Source organism: Anomaloglossus baeobatrachus, chromosome 5 (genome assembly GCF_048569485.1).
Source record: "Anomaloglossus baeobatrachus isolate aAnoBae1 chromosome 5, aAnoBae1.hap1, whole genome shotgun sequence".
In the NCBI taxonomy this organism is placed as follows: domain Eukaryota; kingdom Metazoa; phylum Chordata; class Amphibia; order Anura; family Aromobatidae; genus Anomaloglossus; species Anomaloglossus baeobatrachus.
This window is the reverse complement of record NC_134357.1, coordinates 544,787,918-544,806,500: the sequence shown is the minus strand read 5'-3', so window position 1 is coordinate 544,806,500 and position 18,583 is coordinate 544,787,918. Positions and strand designations below refer to the sequence as shown.

Genomic DNA, 18,583 nt, shown 5'->3' with positions numbered 1-18,583 from the left:
GTCTGTGGATTTGGCTGCGGCCACTATCCAGGCAGTACCCCAGTCTGATGACGTTATTCCTGCCTAGGCTCTTCTAATGTCTAAGAGGTTAGATGACCTGGCCGCTCAGATATCCCAGCCTTCCACAGGCTCTCACAGTCTCCCCCCGGCTCAGCTCCCCCAGGGGAGCCCGCCTTCGTCTGGTGTCTCGTTCCCAGTACGTAAAAAGGCTGTCTCCAAAAGGCGCCATTGCGACCGTTATGTCTCGTCCGACTCGGACGTAATCAGTCTGACTCAGGCTCCGTGACCTTTAGTAGTCACGATTCCCAAGACTCTGACTGATTCAGATGTCCCTTCTGAGTCTAGACATATGGAAGACACATTAATTTCGGCTGTCAATCACTCTCTGTCGATTTCTGATCAGCCTTCGGACCCGACTTCTCAGGCGGCAATCAAGCGGGCCAAGAAGCCTCCTAAGTCCTTTGCCTAGGATCCGATTTTTCATCAAATCATATCTAAAACGGTGGGATCACCCTGATAAGAGGTTTAATAAAAAATCCTCCTCTTCATTCGCTTATCCCTTTCCATCGGAACTGGTTAAGCTCTGGTCAGTACCCCCCGTTATGGATCCGCCAGTATCCAGGCTGGCTAAACACACGGTTATGTCTGTCTCAGACACCGCGTCTCTCAAGGACTCGTCTGACCGTGCAATTGATGCTGCGGTCAAATCTATTTTCCAGGCTTCCAGCTCCTCTCTGCGCCCCCTGTTTGCCTTGAAATGGGTGGCGAGAGCTATGAGTGTGTGGAGTAGGAACTTGCGCAAGTTGCTTCGCTCTTGCAATATTCCTTCAGAGGCTCTTGAGATCCTTGATTTGTTCTCTCTAGCCTCTAATTACTTGCTTCACGGCTCCTTAGATGCAGCTAGTTTGTCAGCCCTAACGGCAGCCAATGCTGTTTTTTGCCCGCAGAGTCCTGTGGCTAAAGATATGGAACGCGGACAGTGCCTCCAAGAAGTCCCTGTCCACACTCCCCTTCCAGGGTCTTCGACTGTTTGGAGAATCCCTGGACAAGCTTATATCTGAGACGATGGGTGGTAAAAGTACCATTCTACCACAAAAGCGGCCTGTATCCAAAAATTTTAACGTCTTCTTGGCGCAGGCAGTCCTTTCGGCCCGCCCCCCAAAAACCATCACAGGGGTCGTCGCAACGCTCAGATCGGGGATCTGGTCCCTCAACGGACGCTTCCTGGCGTTCCCACTCCAGGCAATCTAAACCCAAGGGACCTCGCCCCGCGAAGGCCCCTTCAGCATGACGCCGGGTACCCCTCAGAGCCGACTTCTGTTGGAGGGCGGCTTCTGCTTTTTCGGGATATCTGGCTAGACCATACTCACGATACTTGGGTTTGAGAAATCGTCACCTCAGGTTACAAGATCGATTTCCATTCCCTACCGGCCATCAGGTTTCTGCGTTTTCGGCTTCCAAAGTCCACAACGCAAAGCCAGGGCTTATTTCAGGCCATAGCCTCTTTACAGAAAGCAAACGTTATCATTCCAGTGTCCCTGGAACAGCGCGGCAAAGGTTTCTATTCAAACCTCTTTGTCGTCCCCAAAAAAGATGGCTCTGTCCGTCCTATCCTGGACCTCAAAAGGCTAAACAGGTCCGTACGGATTCGGACCTTCCGAATGGAATCATTGCGAGCCGTACTGGCTGCTATGGAACCGGGAGAATTCCTAGCTTCCATAGACATTCAAGATGCTTATTTACACATCCCATATGTGTATCGCATCAACGGTTCCTTCGTTTTGCCGTAGGACACAGTCCTTTCCAATTCAGGGCCCTTCCCTTTGGACTGGCTACTGCGCCTCGGGTCTTCACAAAGGTCATGGCGGCCGTCATGTCCATTTTGCACCTCAGAGGCGTTCTGGTCATTCCCTATTTGGACGACCTACTTGTCAAGGGGAGCTCTCCTCAAGTTTGCTCAGAAAGCGTGCAAATTTGCCCAGACATGCTCTCAAGGCTAGGGTGGCTTCTCAACTCAACAAGTCATCCCTCATTCCTCATCAGCGCATCAACTTTTTAGGTATGCTGATAGACACGGTTCAGGCCTGGGGTTTTTTCTTCCAGAAGACAAGAGGTCTTCCCTGATCCAGGCCACCTAATCCCTCCGCTCCCGCCGTTACCCATCCCTCCGGAGTGGGATGAGAGTGTTAGACAAGATGGTAGCAGTTATGGAAGCCGTGTCGTTTGCCCAATTCCATTTGCGCCCTCTGCAATTGGATCTTCTGTCCTCTTGGGACAAGAATCCAGCCTCTCTAGACCGGTCAGTCCGCTTATCTCGGACTGCCCTCAGCTCCCTCGTCTGGTGGACTCAGGTCTCATCCCTATCTCAGACCTGAGTCCGCCCTGTCCACTGACACGTAGTCATGACAGATGCCAGCCTGTTAGGCTGGGGGGTGGTGTTTCTCCACCTCACTGCTCACGGACGCTGGTCTCACCCCGAGCGATCCCTTCATATCAACGTTCTGGAGATCAGGGCCATATTTCTGGCCTTCAGACCTTTCAACCCTTGCTTCTGGGCCTCCCGGGTTCGGATCCAGTCAGACAATGCCACAGCTGTGGCTTACGTCAACCGTCAGGGAGGAACTCGCAGCAGGGCAGCGATGAAAGAAGTCTCCAGGATTCTTCTTTGGGCAGAGATGCACATTCTCATTATTTCAGCTGTCCATATTCCGGGGATAGACAACTGGGCCGCAGACTTTCTCAGCAGGCAAGGTCTAGAGGCAGGGGAATGGTCCCTCCACGACGAGGTGTTCCATCAGATCACTCTTCGTTGGGGGCTCCCAGATGTGGACCTCATGGCGTCTCGGCTAAACGCCAAAGTATATCCCTTCGTATCCCGGTCGAGAGACCAGCTAGTGCTCGGCTCCGATGATCTAGTCCTCCCGTGGTCGCAGTTTCGCCTGCCATACGTTTTCCTTCCGTTCCCTCTCATTCCGAGAGTAATCATGAAAATCAAAGCAGAGGGAATCCCGGTGATCCTTGTGGCCCCGGACTGGCCCAGAAGAGCCTGGTTTCCAGAGCTCCTCCACCTTCTCGGCGACACTCCCTGGCGTCTTCCCAACCGCCCGGATCTTCTGTCGCAAGGTCCAATATTCCACCAGAATACAGCACAGCTGCATTTGACAGCGTGGCGCTTGAATCTTTGATTCTAGCCAAGTCTCATCTTTCTTCCAGGGTAGTTCATACGATGCTTAATGCTCGCAAGCCTTCCTCCACCAGCATTTATCACAGGACCTGGAAGACCTATCTGTCCTGGTGTGACCGTCATAATCGGTCACCCCTGACCTTTTCAATCCTTAATGTTCTTGCCTTTTTGCAAGACGGTATGGACTCAGGCCTTGCTCTCAATACCCTTAAAGGACAAGTTTCTGCCTTGTCAATTTTTTTCCAGAAGCAGCTGGCTTCTCGCCCTCAGGTCCGTACCTTTCTTCAAGGGATAGCGCATTTGGTCGAACCCTTATCGTCACCCCTTAGATCCCTGGGATCTGAATTTGGTTCTCGGAACACTTCAGCTTCCTCCTTTCAGACCCTTGAGAGAAATCTCTCTTCAACGGCTGTCTTGGAAAGTTGCCTTTTTAGTCGCTATTACCTCTATCAGGCGAGTGTCCGAACTGGCAGCTCTGTCCTGTCGCTCACCTTACCTGATATTCCATCATGATAAGGTGGTCCTTCGGCCTTCCCCCGCCTTCCTTCCGAAGATCGTATCCTCTTTCCACCTGAACGAGGACATTGTGTTGCCGTCATTCTGCCCGGCCCCGGTCCACTCCTTTGAGGAAGCCCTTCTCACTCTCGATCTTGTCAGGGCTCTGCGGATCTACATCTCCAGAACAGCGCCGTTGCGCAAGTCCGATGCCCTTTTCGTCCTCTCAGAAGGACACAAAAAGGGCGACCGGGCTTACAAATCCACGATTTCTCGATGGATCAGGACTGCCGTGTGGGAAACTTACAAAACACGAGGTGTTGTTCCTCCTCAATCTGTGCAGGCCCACTCTACACGAGCAGTGGGTGCCTCCTGGGCTATTCGCCATCTGGCTTCGGCGGCCCAACTTTGCAAGGCCGCTGCCTGCTCCAGTGTGCACACGTTTATAAAAATTCTATAGAGTGCATACGCATGCATCCGCTGATGCTGCTCATGGAAGACAAGTCCTTCAGGCGGCAGTGGCCCATTTATAAGTGGCCACTGCTCGTTTTTTTGACAGTGTTTGTTATGTGTTCCCTGCAGTTGCAGTTGTTAGTCAGCTCTTAGGCTGATGTTCTACACTGTTAATAGTTCAGTTCCCACCCAGGGACTGCTTTGGGACGTCCCACTGTCTGTGTCCCCCAATGAAAAGGCAAGAAAGGAAAGGGCATTTTTGTGTACTCAACGTAAAATGTCTTTCTTGGAGCCTTTCATTGGGGGACACAGCTCCAACCCTAGTGGTTTTGGTTGTCCTTCTCCTACTGCTTTTACACCACACTGAGCTAGTTTCCTGCCTAGCTGGGGTTATATGCTGTGGGAGGAGGAGCTAACACTTTTTTCAAACTTAGTGTCAAGCCTCCCCTGGAGACACCATATAACCCACTGTCTGTGTCCCCCAATGAATGGCTCCAAGAAAGACGTTTTACGGTGAGTACACAAAAATGTCCTTTTAGTCACATAGGACCAAGTAGGATCACTAAGTAATTTTTTATATACTCTGCAGTCGCTGAGCTGCCTTTCTGCTTCACTCTGGTATGCTTCCTTTGTCAAAAGAACAGTGGCGCCCCCCTTGTCCGCCCTACGGATTATGATGTCTTGCTGAGTTTTTAAAATTTTTAGTGCCTTAATTTCCTTAGAAGTCAGGTTCTCAGTAAATGTGGGATATTTAAGGGCTTCAAGATCCTTTATAACAAGTTCCTGAAAAAGGTCTATGTTGTTACCTGGAGTCAGCAGGGGACAGAAGGTGGATTTTAAACCTTTCCTAAAGGGAATAGCATTCGCCTGATCCACTGTGGTGGCAATAGGGTCCAAACTACCTTGAATATCCTCGGTAGGATCTGCAAGGCTGAGGAGTAAATGTACATCCTCATTCCTTACAGATAAATCCCTTCAGGATCCAAAAAAGCCCAATGGGCCAATTTTACATTGTGATTCACCTATTTCTGTGGGTTTGGCACTTTTCTTCTGATTTTTATAAAACTTGTTCAAATGCAGCTTCCTGCAGCCTTTGAACAGGTCTATTTGAAAATCCGTCATATTGAAGGCTTCTGGCGCGCAATAATTTAAGCCCTTCTTTAGCACAGATAACATATCAGATGTGAGAGGAAAGGTAGTGAGATTAAATACTTTATGCAAGCATCCAGCATCATTAACCAAATCATTTGCAAGATTGTTAACAGACAAGTTAGAGAAAGAGTTACCATGAGAATAGGTGGAAAGATTAGTGGAGGAACAGTGTCTCTCTGGAGGAGGTGAGAAACTCAGGTCCTCCATGAGACCTGTTTGCGTTTCCCAGGTGTGGGTTTCCCCTCTTCGTCTCCGTCTGCCCCCCCTCCTGACGCGCCTCCTAAAGGGGGGTGGCAGACGAGGAGGAAGCCTGTGGAGTAGCAGGAATAATTGTTTTCTTTTTAGACGTGGTATCCTCAGCCCTGCTAGAATCAGAGTCTATAGTCCATGCGCCTTTTTTAGGGGCTCTGTTCACATTTCTGTTAGGATATCTGTGATACGGTCTTCTAACATTCATTACAGAAAAGCGAGATTTCTTCCAAGAAAAAATCTGTTGGTTTTCATAGTCCAATTTATCTCTGATAAACTGCTCTTTCTTATTTTCTTTAATCTGTGCTTGGAGTGGTAAGAGTCTTTTATCGAGTTTTTGTAGAAAAGCTTGCCAGGCCTCCTTTGAGATGCGGTTTTCTAGTTCTTTTCTTAGTCTCAATAGTTCATTGGTAACTTTTGAATGTTCCTCCTCATTCTTTCTTAATACAATTTCTAAAAACCGCAATGAACATTCGTGCTGTACATTTTCCCACTCTTTCTTGAAAATAGGGTCATCCTGGTAAAAGGATATTTGTTTTAAGATCCGAAGACCTCGTGAGACTCGTAGGCTGTCTTGATAAGATTTTAATGATTGCACGGTCCAAAAGAGGCTAATCTCTTTTTCAGCAAGAATAGTTATTTTCGATTCTAGACTTTTATTGCCCATAATTTCCACATCCACTTTCTCGTTGCAACTAGTAAAAAACGTGGTGGCATCTTCCCTCCCCGCTAGAATACCACTTTCACTCGTATCTATAGACAAGTCAGTCATGGTGAGACAATTATAAAGAGCGTAAATATAGCAGGTGGATAAATCAATGCGTGCACTCACGGTAAAAGCACAAGTCGTTCTGTAACGTAGCGAAGTAAGAAGTACCAGTGCACCGATATACCACCGATAGGCTGCAGGCTCTGTCTCAATCCAAGAAAAGCGATCCGGTGCGTACCTCAAAGAGGGTGAGACAAATTTGTTCGGAACAAGACATGAAGAGTTGCACTCCACAAGGATCTGGATATCAAGTTCGTTTAATCCATATTACAAATGGGGATACAGGTGGTGGGGGAGGTGAGTACACACCACGCCGGACGACGGCGGGCCGTTTCGCAACAAATTGCTTCCACGGGTCCAGTGCAGTCTGAGACGTAATATCCGCCCTCTTATACCAGATGGTGCATGTACTACGTTGTCAGGTGATTTAAATGAAACATCAAATAGTTGCGAATCTGAGAAAAGCGGTGTGAACAGTGCAATACAGAATTATAATAGACAGGCAATATGTCATATAAATACATTAGCATATTTTTATAATATTAATAAAAAGATAGCCTATTTTGAAAGAGAGCCCTTTTATCATTAGAAAAATTAAGTTTTTAATACCTAAAGAAAAACTGATAGATCGTTCCTATCATTTAAGCCAAGTGGACCCAATGTGTTCAGATCTAATATTAATCTAGATTCCATTTGGAGCAGTGAGCGATGAGTATCGCCTCCAGTGATGCTAGGGTTAACTTTAGTCACCCCTGCATAATTAGTTTCTTTACATGTTAAAATCCGGTGTAATTGTGACTAAACCATCATCTCAGTAAATCTGTGTGTTTTTAATTGAAACGAGAAACATGTATGGAAATTTGTTCAACTAAATAATTTAATATGCAGATGAGATAGGTGGGTCAGTCACAAAGGAAGTAATCCACTAATTGTTTATATATATATATATATATATATATATATATATATACCGTATATACTGGCGTATAAGACGACTTTTTACCCCCTTAAAATAATGGCTACAGTGGGGGGTCGTCTTATACGCCGGATATACGGGGGGGGGGTGTATATATATATGTACACTGCAGCGTCCAGGGGAGGTGGGGGCAGCAGCTCTGGAGCACAGGGGAACGCTGCGGGCTGCAGCCTTTGATCTCCTGCACCCGCTCATATAATATGCACAGCCGCTGTCCATCTCCAATGGTGCTGAAATCGCACGCAGTGAGGGGCTGGGGCAGCGGTGCATATTATATGAGCCTGCGTCCCAGTGTGATCGCACATGCCCACCCCTGTGTTAGATTTGGCCCCCAGGCTGCTGCTCATTCTAAAATAAAAAAGCTTTACTTACCCCTGCAACGTTTCTCCCCGTGTCCCTGCTTCCACTGTGATCAGGCAGGCAGAGAGCTCAGCCTGCTGTGCCGATCACATGACCGCACCGAGAACCAGGAAGTGGAAGAACAGAAGCACGGAGCCAGACAGGAGGGAGCTCAGCGCTGGAGGAGATAAGGAAAGAGGGTTTTATTTTACTTTGGGCAGCAGCCTAGGGGCCATATCTGACACAGGGGGACTTGTGCGATCTATAGGGGCCATGGGCAGCACTATGGGGGCGATATCTGACACAGGGGGACTTGTGCGATCTATATAGGGGCCATGGGCAGCACTATGGGGGAGATATCTAACACAGGGGGACTTGTGCGATCTATATAGGGGCCATGGGCAGCACTATGGGGGCGATATCTAACACAGGGGGACTTGTGCGATCTATAGGGACCATGGGCAGCACTATGGGGGAGATATCTAACACAGGGGGACTTGTGCGATCTATATAGGGGCCATGGGCAGCACTATGGGGGCGATATCTAACACAGGGGGACGGGTGCAGGCCCCACAGAGCAGCAGAGTTGTGTGTATTTGTCTGTATGTAGCAGAGTTGTATGTGTTTGTCTGTATGTAGCAGAGTTGTATGTGTTTGTCTGTATGTAGCAGAGTTGTATGTGTTTGTCTGTATGTAGCAGAGTTGTGTGTGTTTGTCTGTATATAGCAGAGTTGTATGTGTTTGTCTGTATGTAGCAGAGTTGTATGTGTTTGTCTGTATGTAGCAGAGTTGTATGTGTTTGTCTGTATGTAGCAGAGTTGTGTGTGTTTGTATGTAGCAGAGTTGTGTGTGTTTGTCTGTATGTAGCAGAGTTGTATGTGTTTGTCTGTATGTAGCAGAGTTGTATGTGTTTGTCTGTATGTAGCAGAGTTGTGTGTGTTTGTATGTAGCAGAGTTGTGTGTGTTTGTCTGTTTGTAGCAGAGTTGTGTGTGTTTGTCTGTTTGTAGCAGAGTTGTGTGTGTTTGTCTGTTTGTAGCAGAGTTGTGTGTGTCTGTTTGTAGCAGAGTGTAGTACCATTGTTTCAGTCCAGTTGTGGCTTTATACAGCAGGGAGGAGCATTCCTTGCTGTACTAAGTGAACATTGGAGCGATTGATCTGTCAATGGCCCTTTAAAAACATATTGTACGGCTCTCGCGGAATTAAAATTAACATGTTGCAATCAAAGCAGACTTTTTTTCATTTGGGAGCGGGGTAGTCTTATACAGTGAGTATATCCCAAATTCTATATTTTTAGGGCAGAAGTTGGGGGTCGTCTTATACGCCCAGTCGTCTTATACGTCGGCATATACGGTATATATATATATATATATATATATATATATATATATACAGTGCCTACAAGTAGTATTCAACCCCCTGCAGATTTAGCAGGTTTACACATTCGGAATTAAATTGGCATTGTGACATTTGGACTGTAGATCAGCCTGGAAGTGTGAAATGCACTGCAGCAAAAAAGAATGTTATTTCTTTTTTTTTTTTTTTTTTTTAATTGTGAAAAGTTTGTTCAGAGGGTCATTTATTATTCAACCCCTCAATCCACCAGAATTCTGTTTGGTTCCCCTAAAGTATTAAGAAGTATTTCAGGCACAAAGAACAATGAGCTTCACATGTTCTGGATTCATTATCTATTTTTCCAGCCTTTTCTGACAGTTTGCTCATGATCACTTGGAGGACTCTGAGACTGGTTCAAGGTTCTCTGGTCTGATGAGACCAAGATCGAGATCTTTGGTGCCAACCACAAACGTGACGTTTGGAGACTGGATGGCACTGCATACGACCCCAAGAATACCATCCCTACAGTCAAGCATGGTGGTGGCAGCATCATGCTGTGGGGCTGTTTCTTAGCCAAGGGGCCTGGCCATCTGGTCCGCATCCATGGGAAGATGGATAGCACGGACTACCTGGAGATTTTGGCCAAGAACCTCCGATCCTCCATCAAGGATCTTAAGATGGGTCGTCATTTCATCTTCCAACAAGACAACAACCCAAAGCACACAGCCAAGAAAACCAAGGCCTGGTTCAAGAGGGAAAAAATGAAGGTGTTGCAGTGGCCTAGTCAGTCTCCTGACCTTAACCCAATTGGAAACTTGTGGAAGGAGCTCAAGATTAAAATCCACATGAGACACCCAAAGAACCTAGATAACTTGGAGAAGATCTGCATGGAGGAGTGGGCCAAGATAACTCCAGAGACCTGTGCCGGCCTGATCAGGTCTTATAAAAGACGATTATTAGCTGTTATTACAAACAAGGGTTATTCCACAAAATATTAAACCTAGGGGTTGAATAATAATTGACCCACACTTTTATGTTGAAATTTTTTTTAAATTTAACTGAGCAACATAACTTGTTGGTTTGTAAGATTTATGCATCTGTTAATAAATCCTGCTCTTGTTTGAAGTTTGCAGGCTCTAACTTATTTGCATCTTATCAAACCTGCTAAATCTGCAGGGGGTTGAATACTACTTGTAGGTACTGTATATAAAAAATGTATGTATGTATGTGTGTGTGTGCATTCACTTAATCTATAGATGTGAAAAAGGCTCACTACTAGCTGAAACGCGTTATTTTACACCTGTATGATATGATGGAATAAAGCATAAAAATATTCCAGAAGATTTGGAGTGCCGGTCCATTGTATTAGTTATACTGTGGATGCCTTCCTTGGACACGTGCACCTTAAAGGATTGTGTGCCGCCTGGAAATTCTGCTTCTGTATATGTGTCTGTGTGTGTATGTATATATATGTATATATATATATATATATATATGTGTATGTATGTGTGTGTGTATATATGTGTGTGTGTGTGTGTGTATATATGTGTGTGTGTATATGTATGTATGTATATATATATATATATATATAATATATATACCGTATTTTTCGGACTATAAGACGCACCTGACCATAAGACGCACCCTGGTTTTAGAGGAGGAAAATAGGAAAATAAAATTTTAACCAAAAAATATGGTCATGACACACTGTTATGGGGCGAGGATCTGCTGCTGACACCGTTATGGGGTAATGTCCCCAAATTCTCTACTAAGGTACCCCATTCTGGTAAGGATCCTCCTGCCTTGTATATGATCCTGCTTATATACCCCCATCCTGCTCATAATATACCCCCCATCCATCCTGCTCATAATATACCCCCCATCCATCCTGCTCATAATATACCCCCCATCCATCCTGCTCATAATATACCCCCCATACATCCTGTTCATAATATACCCCCCCATCCATCCTGCTCATGATATACCCCCATCCATCCTGCTCATGTTATTCCCCCATCCATCCTGCTCATGTTATACCCCCATCCATCCTGCTCATGTTATACCCCCATCCATCCTGCTCATGTTATACCCCCATCCATCCTGCTCATGTTATACCCCCATCCATCCTGCTCATGTTATACCCCCATCCATCCTGCTCATGTTATACCCCCATCCATCCTGCTCATGTTATACCCCCATCCATCCTGCTCATGTTATACCTCCATCCATCCTGCTCATGTTATTCCCCCATCCATCCTGCTCATGTTATTCCCCAATCCATCCTGCTCATGTTATTCCCCCATCCATCCTGCTCATGTTATACCCCCATCCATCCTGCTCATGTTATTCCCCCATCCATCCTGCTCATGTTATTCCCCCATCCATCCTGCTCATGTTATACCCCCATCCATCCTGCTCATGTTATTCCCCCATACATCCTGCTCATGTTATTCCCCCATCCATCCTGCTCATGTTATACCCCCATCCTGGTATATGGCCTGTGGCACAGAAAAAAAAAATAAACGTTTATACTCACCTTTCCTCACTCCCTGAAGCACCGATCTCTGTCTCAGCTGCAGCGCCGCTGTGTGGAGCCGTCACCGCATGTGGAGCCGTCACCGTCTGCAGCATCGCGAATCGATGTCTTCCTGTCTGTGCCGGTCAGCTGAGCTGGTGGACACTAGCGGCGCGCACAGCGATGACGTCATCGCTGTGCGCGCCGCTAGTGACCAGATCAGCTGACCGGCACAGACAGGAAGACATCGCGCGATGCTGCAGGGGGAAGGCTCCACACGCGGTGACGGGTGAGTACACTGATTCACTGCTCCCCGCGCTGATAATGATGCACGGGGGGCAGTGAATACAGCCGCACATGATCACTCCAGGCTGTAGTTGCCAGGGGTGATCACGGCCGGCTGTTAATTATGCGCGCACCCCCCCGCCCATCACCCCGCCCACCTGTCAGCGCCGTGTTCGCTGAGAGATGATGGGCGGGAGGATGGGCGTGCATATGTAATGAGCGGGCCCACGTGGTCACGGCAGGCGCTGCTGCAGCCTGCTCGTGCCCCCGATGACCCGCTCTACCGCAGCACCCACATTCCCGGCCGCAGCCCTATAGTCAGACCATAAGACGCACCCCCCACTTTCTCCCAACATTTGGGGGGGAAAAAAGTGCGTCTTATGGTCCGAAAAATACGGTATATATATAAATATATATATATATATATATATATATATATATATTTTTATATATATATATATATATATATACATAATGTAACTTGACATTTCTGTATATGTTTTTATATATTTATACACAGTTATACTGTATATATTTAATTGATTTTCTAATTAAGGGCATGGTGCATAATATCCAAAAATGTAAACAAATTTTATTAGAAATTACTCGAGGAACATTATATTTATATATTTTAGAATTAATGTCTGTTGTTCCAGAATTATATTTTCTTTCCTGTGCTCAATAGTGTTGAGACTAAATGTGTTTTTTTGCGATTACGATTGTAAGGTATATTTTTAAATCATAATAATAATTTAAAATAAATTCTAATAAAATATTTTATATTATCTTATTGGTTTTGAGTGCACTTCTTTTTCATTTTGTATTCAATATATTGGTGCTTTATCCTATATATAGTCCATATAAAAAAATATTTATTTATTTAATAGAGATTGTTTTTTAAAAGAAATTCATTTTAGTAATTATTGAATATGAATATATATATATATATATATATATATATATATTCAATAATCACTAAAAAGAATTTCTTTTAAAAAAACAGTCTATTAAATAAATAAATATTTTTTTATATAAAAAAAATATATATATATATTTTTTTTCATATGCAGTAAACATAAATCTATAAGGTAATACGCAGTATACATACATATATGTATGTATGTATATATATATACAGTTTCATCACAGGTAAGGGGTCTTTACACGCAACGATATCTCTAACGATATATCGCCGGGGTCACAGAATTCGTGACACACATCTGACGTCGTTAGCAACATCGTTGCGTGTAACACCTATGAGCGAGTGTTAACGATCAAAAATACTCACCTAATCGTTGATCGTTGACACGTCGTTCATTTTCAAAAAATCGTTGCTGGTGCTGGACGCATGTTGTTCGTCGTTCCTGAGGCATCACACATCGCTACGTGTGACACCCCAGGAACGACGAGCAACACCGTACCTGTGTCCTCCGGCAACGAAGTGGGCGTGACTTTCCTTCGGCGGCTCCGCCCCTCCGCTTCAATTCGACGCCTGCCGTGTGACGTCGCTGTGACGCCGCACGAACCGCCCCCTTATAAAAGAGGCTGTTGGCCGCCCACAGCGACGTCGCTAGGAAGGTAAGTATGTGTGACAGGGACTAGCAATTTTGTACGCCACGGGCAGCGATTTGTCCGTGACGCACAAACGACGAGCGCGGGCGCTTTCACGAGCGACATCTCTAGCGATATCGCTGCGTGTAAAGCAGCCTTTACTCACAAACGAAATCATACAGAGGAGAAACCATATTCATTTTCAGAATGTGTGGAAATGTTTTGAAACTAAACTTAATCTTGTTTCACATAAGAGAAGTCACACGAGAGAAGCCTATTTCCTGTTCAGAATGTGGAATACTGATATTTTAATGTAAAGAACATTTTTGGTGGATTTTTATACCAATATTTGGGAAGCGATATGAACAAACAATTGAACATCACGTTCTACTGGATCATGCTATGATCGTCTTAGTCTGTGAACTGTCATTATCTTAGTGAATAATTGAATTTTGCTGCATAACTTGCCATTTCTATAAACTTTTTTAAATAGAAATGTTGGAAAATATAAATTTCAAGAATATTTTATTTCAAAATAATAATTGTTTTTATTCTTGGCAGATGACCATGACAGGAGATTGGAGGGACAACTGACATCTTCTATTTTTAAATCAGATGACTTTGAGATCACACAGGATACAATTGAAGTGAATGTTATTACTCCGGATATCCCATCATCTCTTCACAGCAAAGATCTATCATCTGATCCTATGAAACAGGTTCTCTCTTCTAATTCATCGCAAACTACGAAGAAAAATACAATTCACAAAAGAGGCATGAAAAAGCAAACTGCTCTTAAAGTAAAGAAACAATTTTCAAATTCAAAATATGGAAATCGTTTTCCCCTCAAAATATCTTTTGTTAAGCATAAAAAAAGTCATACGGACGGGAATAGATATTCTTGTTCTAAGTGTGGGAGGTGTTTTAGACAGAAATCATATCTTGTTTGGCATGAGAGAAGTCATACTGAGGCTAAGTCACATTTATGTTCAGAATGTGGAAAATGTTTTGTACGAAATTCACATCTTGTTAAACATCAGAGAACTCACACAGGGGAGAAGCCATATTTATGTTCAGAATGTGGTAAATGTTTTGTAGAGAAATCACATCTTGTTAGTCACCAGAGAACTCACACAGGGGAGAAGCCATATTTATGTTCAGAGTGTGGAAAATGTTTTGCACATTCATCACATCTTGTTACACACAAGAGAAGTCACACAGGGGAAAAGCCACATTCATGTTCAGAATGTGGAAAATGTTTTGCACATAAATCAGATCTTGTTACACACAAGAGAAGACACACAGGGGAGAAGCCATATTCATGTTTAGAATGTGGGAAATGTTTTGCACATAAATCAGCTCTTGTTACACACCAGAAAAGACACACCGGGGAGAAGCCATATTCATGTTTAGAATGTGGAAAATGTTTTGTTTTGAAAGTCAATCTTGTTGTACACAAGAGACGTCACACAGGGGAGAAGCCATATTCATGTCCAGAATGTGGGAAGTGTTTTGTAGATAAAAGCCATCTTGTTATACACAAGCGAAGTCACACAGGGGAAAAGCCTTTTTCATGTTCAGAATGTGGGAAATATTTTGCAAGTAAATTAAATCTTGTTTCACATAAGAGAAGACACACAGGGGGGAAGCCTTTTTCATGTTCAGAATGTGGGAAAGGTTTTGCACAGAAATCATATCTTGATGTACACAAGAGACGCCACACAGGAGAGAAGCCTTTTTCATGTACAGAATGTGGGAAATGTTTTGTAGAGAAATCACACCTTGTTTCACATCAGACAACGCACGTAGAGGGGAAGTCTTTTATATGCTTAGAATGCGAGCAATGGTTTACATGTAAATCAGTTTTAGTTACACATCAGAGATCTCACAGAGGGGAGAAGCCTTTTTCATGTATAGAATGTGGGAAATGTTTTGTAGTGAAATCAAGACTTGTTAGACATCAGCAAATCCACACAAGGGAGAAGCCTTTTTCATGTTCAGAATGTGGGAAATGTTTTGCAGAGCAATTTCATCTTATTAAACACCACAGCAGTCACACAGGAAAGAAGTTTTTTTACTGTTCAGAATGTGGGAAATATTTTAACCAGAAATCGGATCTTACAATACACCAGAGAATTCACACAGGGAAGAAGCCATACTCCTACCTAGATTTTGAAACCTGAATTACTGGAAAATCGTATTTTGCTGACCATCAAAAATAACGTACACGGGGAGAAATTTTATAGACAAAATGTACAAAAAACATATAAGAGACCATTATATAATAAAATGAGAAATGTAAATTACTTTAGAAGTTTATGAATCAGTAGAAATTTGCTCAAACAGGCTCATGGACAGAGGAATGGGAATTTCCCCATGGTATGTGTGTCTAAATTTTCATGGTCAAAATCTATCTACTGTTCTTGATCATATTTGAAAAATGACAATTTAAACACACATACCATGAAAATTCTCATTCCTCTGTACATGAGCCTGTTTGAGCAAATTTCTACTTAGACTTTATTGGGATTACAGCATGAAACTTCTAAAAATAATACTTTTAACTTACCGGAGTTGAACCCAGTGGCATCAAGAGCACCCATAATTTATACATTCCAGAATCTCATGAACTGGAAAATTAAACAATTATGGTAGTTGATTTCAATGAACCCACTGACTATAATTTAAGCCCTAGAGATAGATCTGCTTTAAATTATTTGAAGAAAATTGACAATATTGTCATATACCCCTTAAATAAAGGGGGGGGGGCTTTGGTAATTTTAGATAGTGAATTATACAATACAGAGATTAGAATAGTGTTAGCGGATTCTAGCATTAACTATCGGCCCTTTATCCTCTATACAGAATAAATTAAATGCATTATTGTCAATGGATTTGCAAAAAGGCATAATATATAAACATGTACAGGATTATCTAATTGTGGATATGTCGATCTGTCCAATTTTTCACGCATTTCGGAAAGTGCACAAGGGGATATTTCCCTCTCCCCTTTCCGTCCAATTGTGCCAAGATTAAATTCAGTCACTGAATGATTATCCATGTGGGTGGCTCAATTATTACAAGCAATTGTTCAATCCATCACAGGATATATAAAAAACAGTAAACATCTACTAGGGGCTTTACAAAATGTAAAATGGGAACATGGTGATAAATGGATCACCTGTGTCATTTTGTCGCTTTATTCTTGCATACCCCACGATAAAGCTATTCTTGCTACCACGTATCATATCCATAAATATAAGATATATTCTCTCGGAGTTATATGAATACATTTTCCTGGTTATTAATTTTTTGTTGGAAAACAACCATTTTAAATTTAATGGAGAATTTTTTTTCTACAAACATGTGGTTGCCTGTAAAAAGTTCACATTTATTAAATAATTTATAATATAATACATCCAGATAATAGATCTATAGATGGCAGAATTTATTAATAACAGTACTTAACCCCTTAGTGACGGAGCTAATTTTCACCTTAATGACCAAACCAAATTTTGCAATTCTGACCAGTGTCACTTCATGAGGTTATAACTCTGGAACGCTTCAACGGATCCCGGAAATTCTGAGATTGTTTTTTCGTCACATATTGGACTTCATGTTGGTACCAAATTTAGGACAATATTTTTTGCGTTTATTTATGAAAAAAATTAAATTTTGGCAAAAATGTTGAAAATTTAGCAATTTTCAACTTTTGAATTTTTATACCGTTAAACCAGAGATTTCTGTGACACAAAATAGTTAATAAATAACATTTACCACATGTCTACTTTATATCTGCACAATTTTGGAAACAAAATTTTTTTTTGTTAGGAAGTTAGAAAAGTTCAAAGTTTATCAGCGATTTCTCATTTTTACATCAAAATTTACAAAACCATTTTTTTAGGGACCACATCATATTTGAAGTGACTTCGATAGGCCTAGATGACAGAAAATACCCAAAAGTGACACCATTCTAAAAACTGCACCCCCCAAAGTACTCAAAACCACATTCAAGAAGTTTATTAACCCTTCAGGTGCTTCACATGAACAAAAGCAATGTGGAATGAAAAAAAGCAAAAATTAAATTTTACCTAAAAATGTTGCTCTAACCCAAATGTATTCACTTTTAGAAGAAATAACACAGAAAAATGGACCCCAAAACTTGTTCCCCACTTTCTTATGAACGCACGGATACCCCACAAGTGGTCAGAAACCTCTGTTTGGACAAATGGGAGGGCTCGGAACAGAAGGAGCAATATTTGAATTTTGGAAAGCAAATTTGGCTGAAATAGATTGCGGGCACCATGTTGCAATTACAGGTCCGCTAAGGTACCTAAACTGAAGAAACCCCTCACAAGTGACGCCATTTTAGAAACTAGACCCCTCAAGGCTTTTATCTAGGTGTATAGTGAGCAGTTTGAATCCAAGAGTACTTCACAGAATTTGATAAGCTTAGGTTGCCATATTGAAAATTTTCATTTTTTTCCCAAAAATGTTGCTTTAGCATCATATTTCTTACTTTTTCAAGAGGCACCAACAAACCGTGGACCCAACAGGTTGTTATCCAATGTCTTATGAGCACAGGGATACCCCACATGTGGCCAAAAACCTCTGTTTGGATAAATGGGAGGGCTTGGAATGGAAGGAGCACCATTTGAATTCTGGAAAAGTTTAAATAAATTCCGGGCACCATGTCACATTTGCAGGGCCCCTTGGGTACCTATACAGCAGAAACCCCCCACAAGTGACCCCATTTTGGAAACTGGATTTTATTCAAGGAAGAGAGGAAGTCCAGCTCACCAAAGACTGACCTGCTGGTGATATTAAGAGTCCTGCGCACGGAATATGGCTCGGCAACCATCCAGAGTAAAAGATAAAGAGAAAGGTTTCCAGCGCCAAGGATGAAGTATAAAATCCTTTTTTATTAAATGACAAAAAGTAAAAATCCAGCAGGTACCATATGCATGTCAGAAAATTGCAGAACAACGCGTTTCGACGCTTCAGGTCTTAGTCATGTTCTGACTTTAAGTGTGACCAGCTCCCTTTTATCGGATCCCTCCTCCACTAGTTATAATCACATGTGTAGGTTTACTCAGGGCAACTCCTCACATAGTAATTGCAAGAGATCCGGCAAAATAGGAGTATACAATGGTAAATTCGTATGGATGAAACATATAGAGAGTGACATAAAACAACATAGAACAAAAAAATATATATAATCACATACATGTTAAAAAGTGTGGACAAAGTCCCCTTAATGGATAATATAGATTCAATATATA

The 18,583-nt window shown here is 42.9% G+C and overlaps 1 protein-coding gene across 1 annotated transcript in view; it reads left to right on the top strand.

The window, feature by feature from the left end:
- The window catches only part of LOC142312235 (uncharacterized), a 95,934-nt gene extending 77,739 nt beyond the window's left edge, over positions 1–18,195 (top strand). The window contains exon 7 of the mRNA XM_075351149.1: positions 13,863–18,195. Coding sequence (XP_075207264.1) covers positions 13,863–15,484 — 1,622 coding nt within the window. The 3' untranslated portion in view covers positions 15,485–18,195. The remainder of the gene's footprint in view (positions 1–13,862) is intronic.
- Positions 18,196–18,583: the final 388 nt, after the last annotated feature.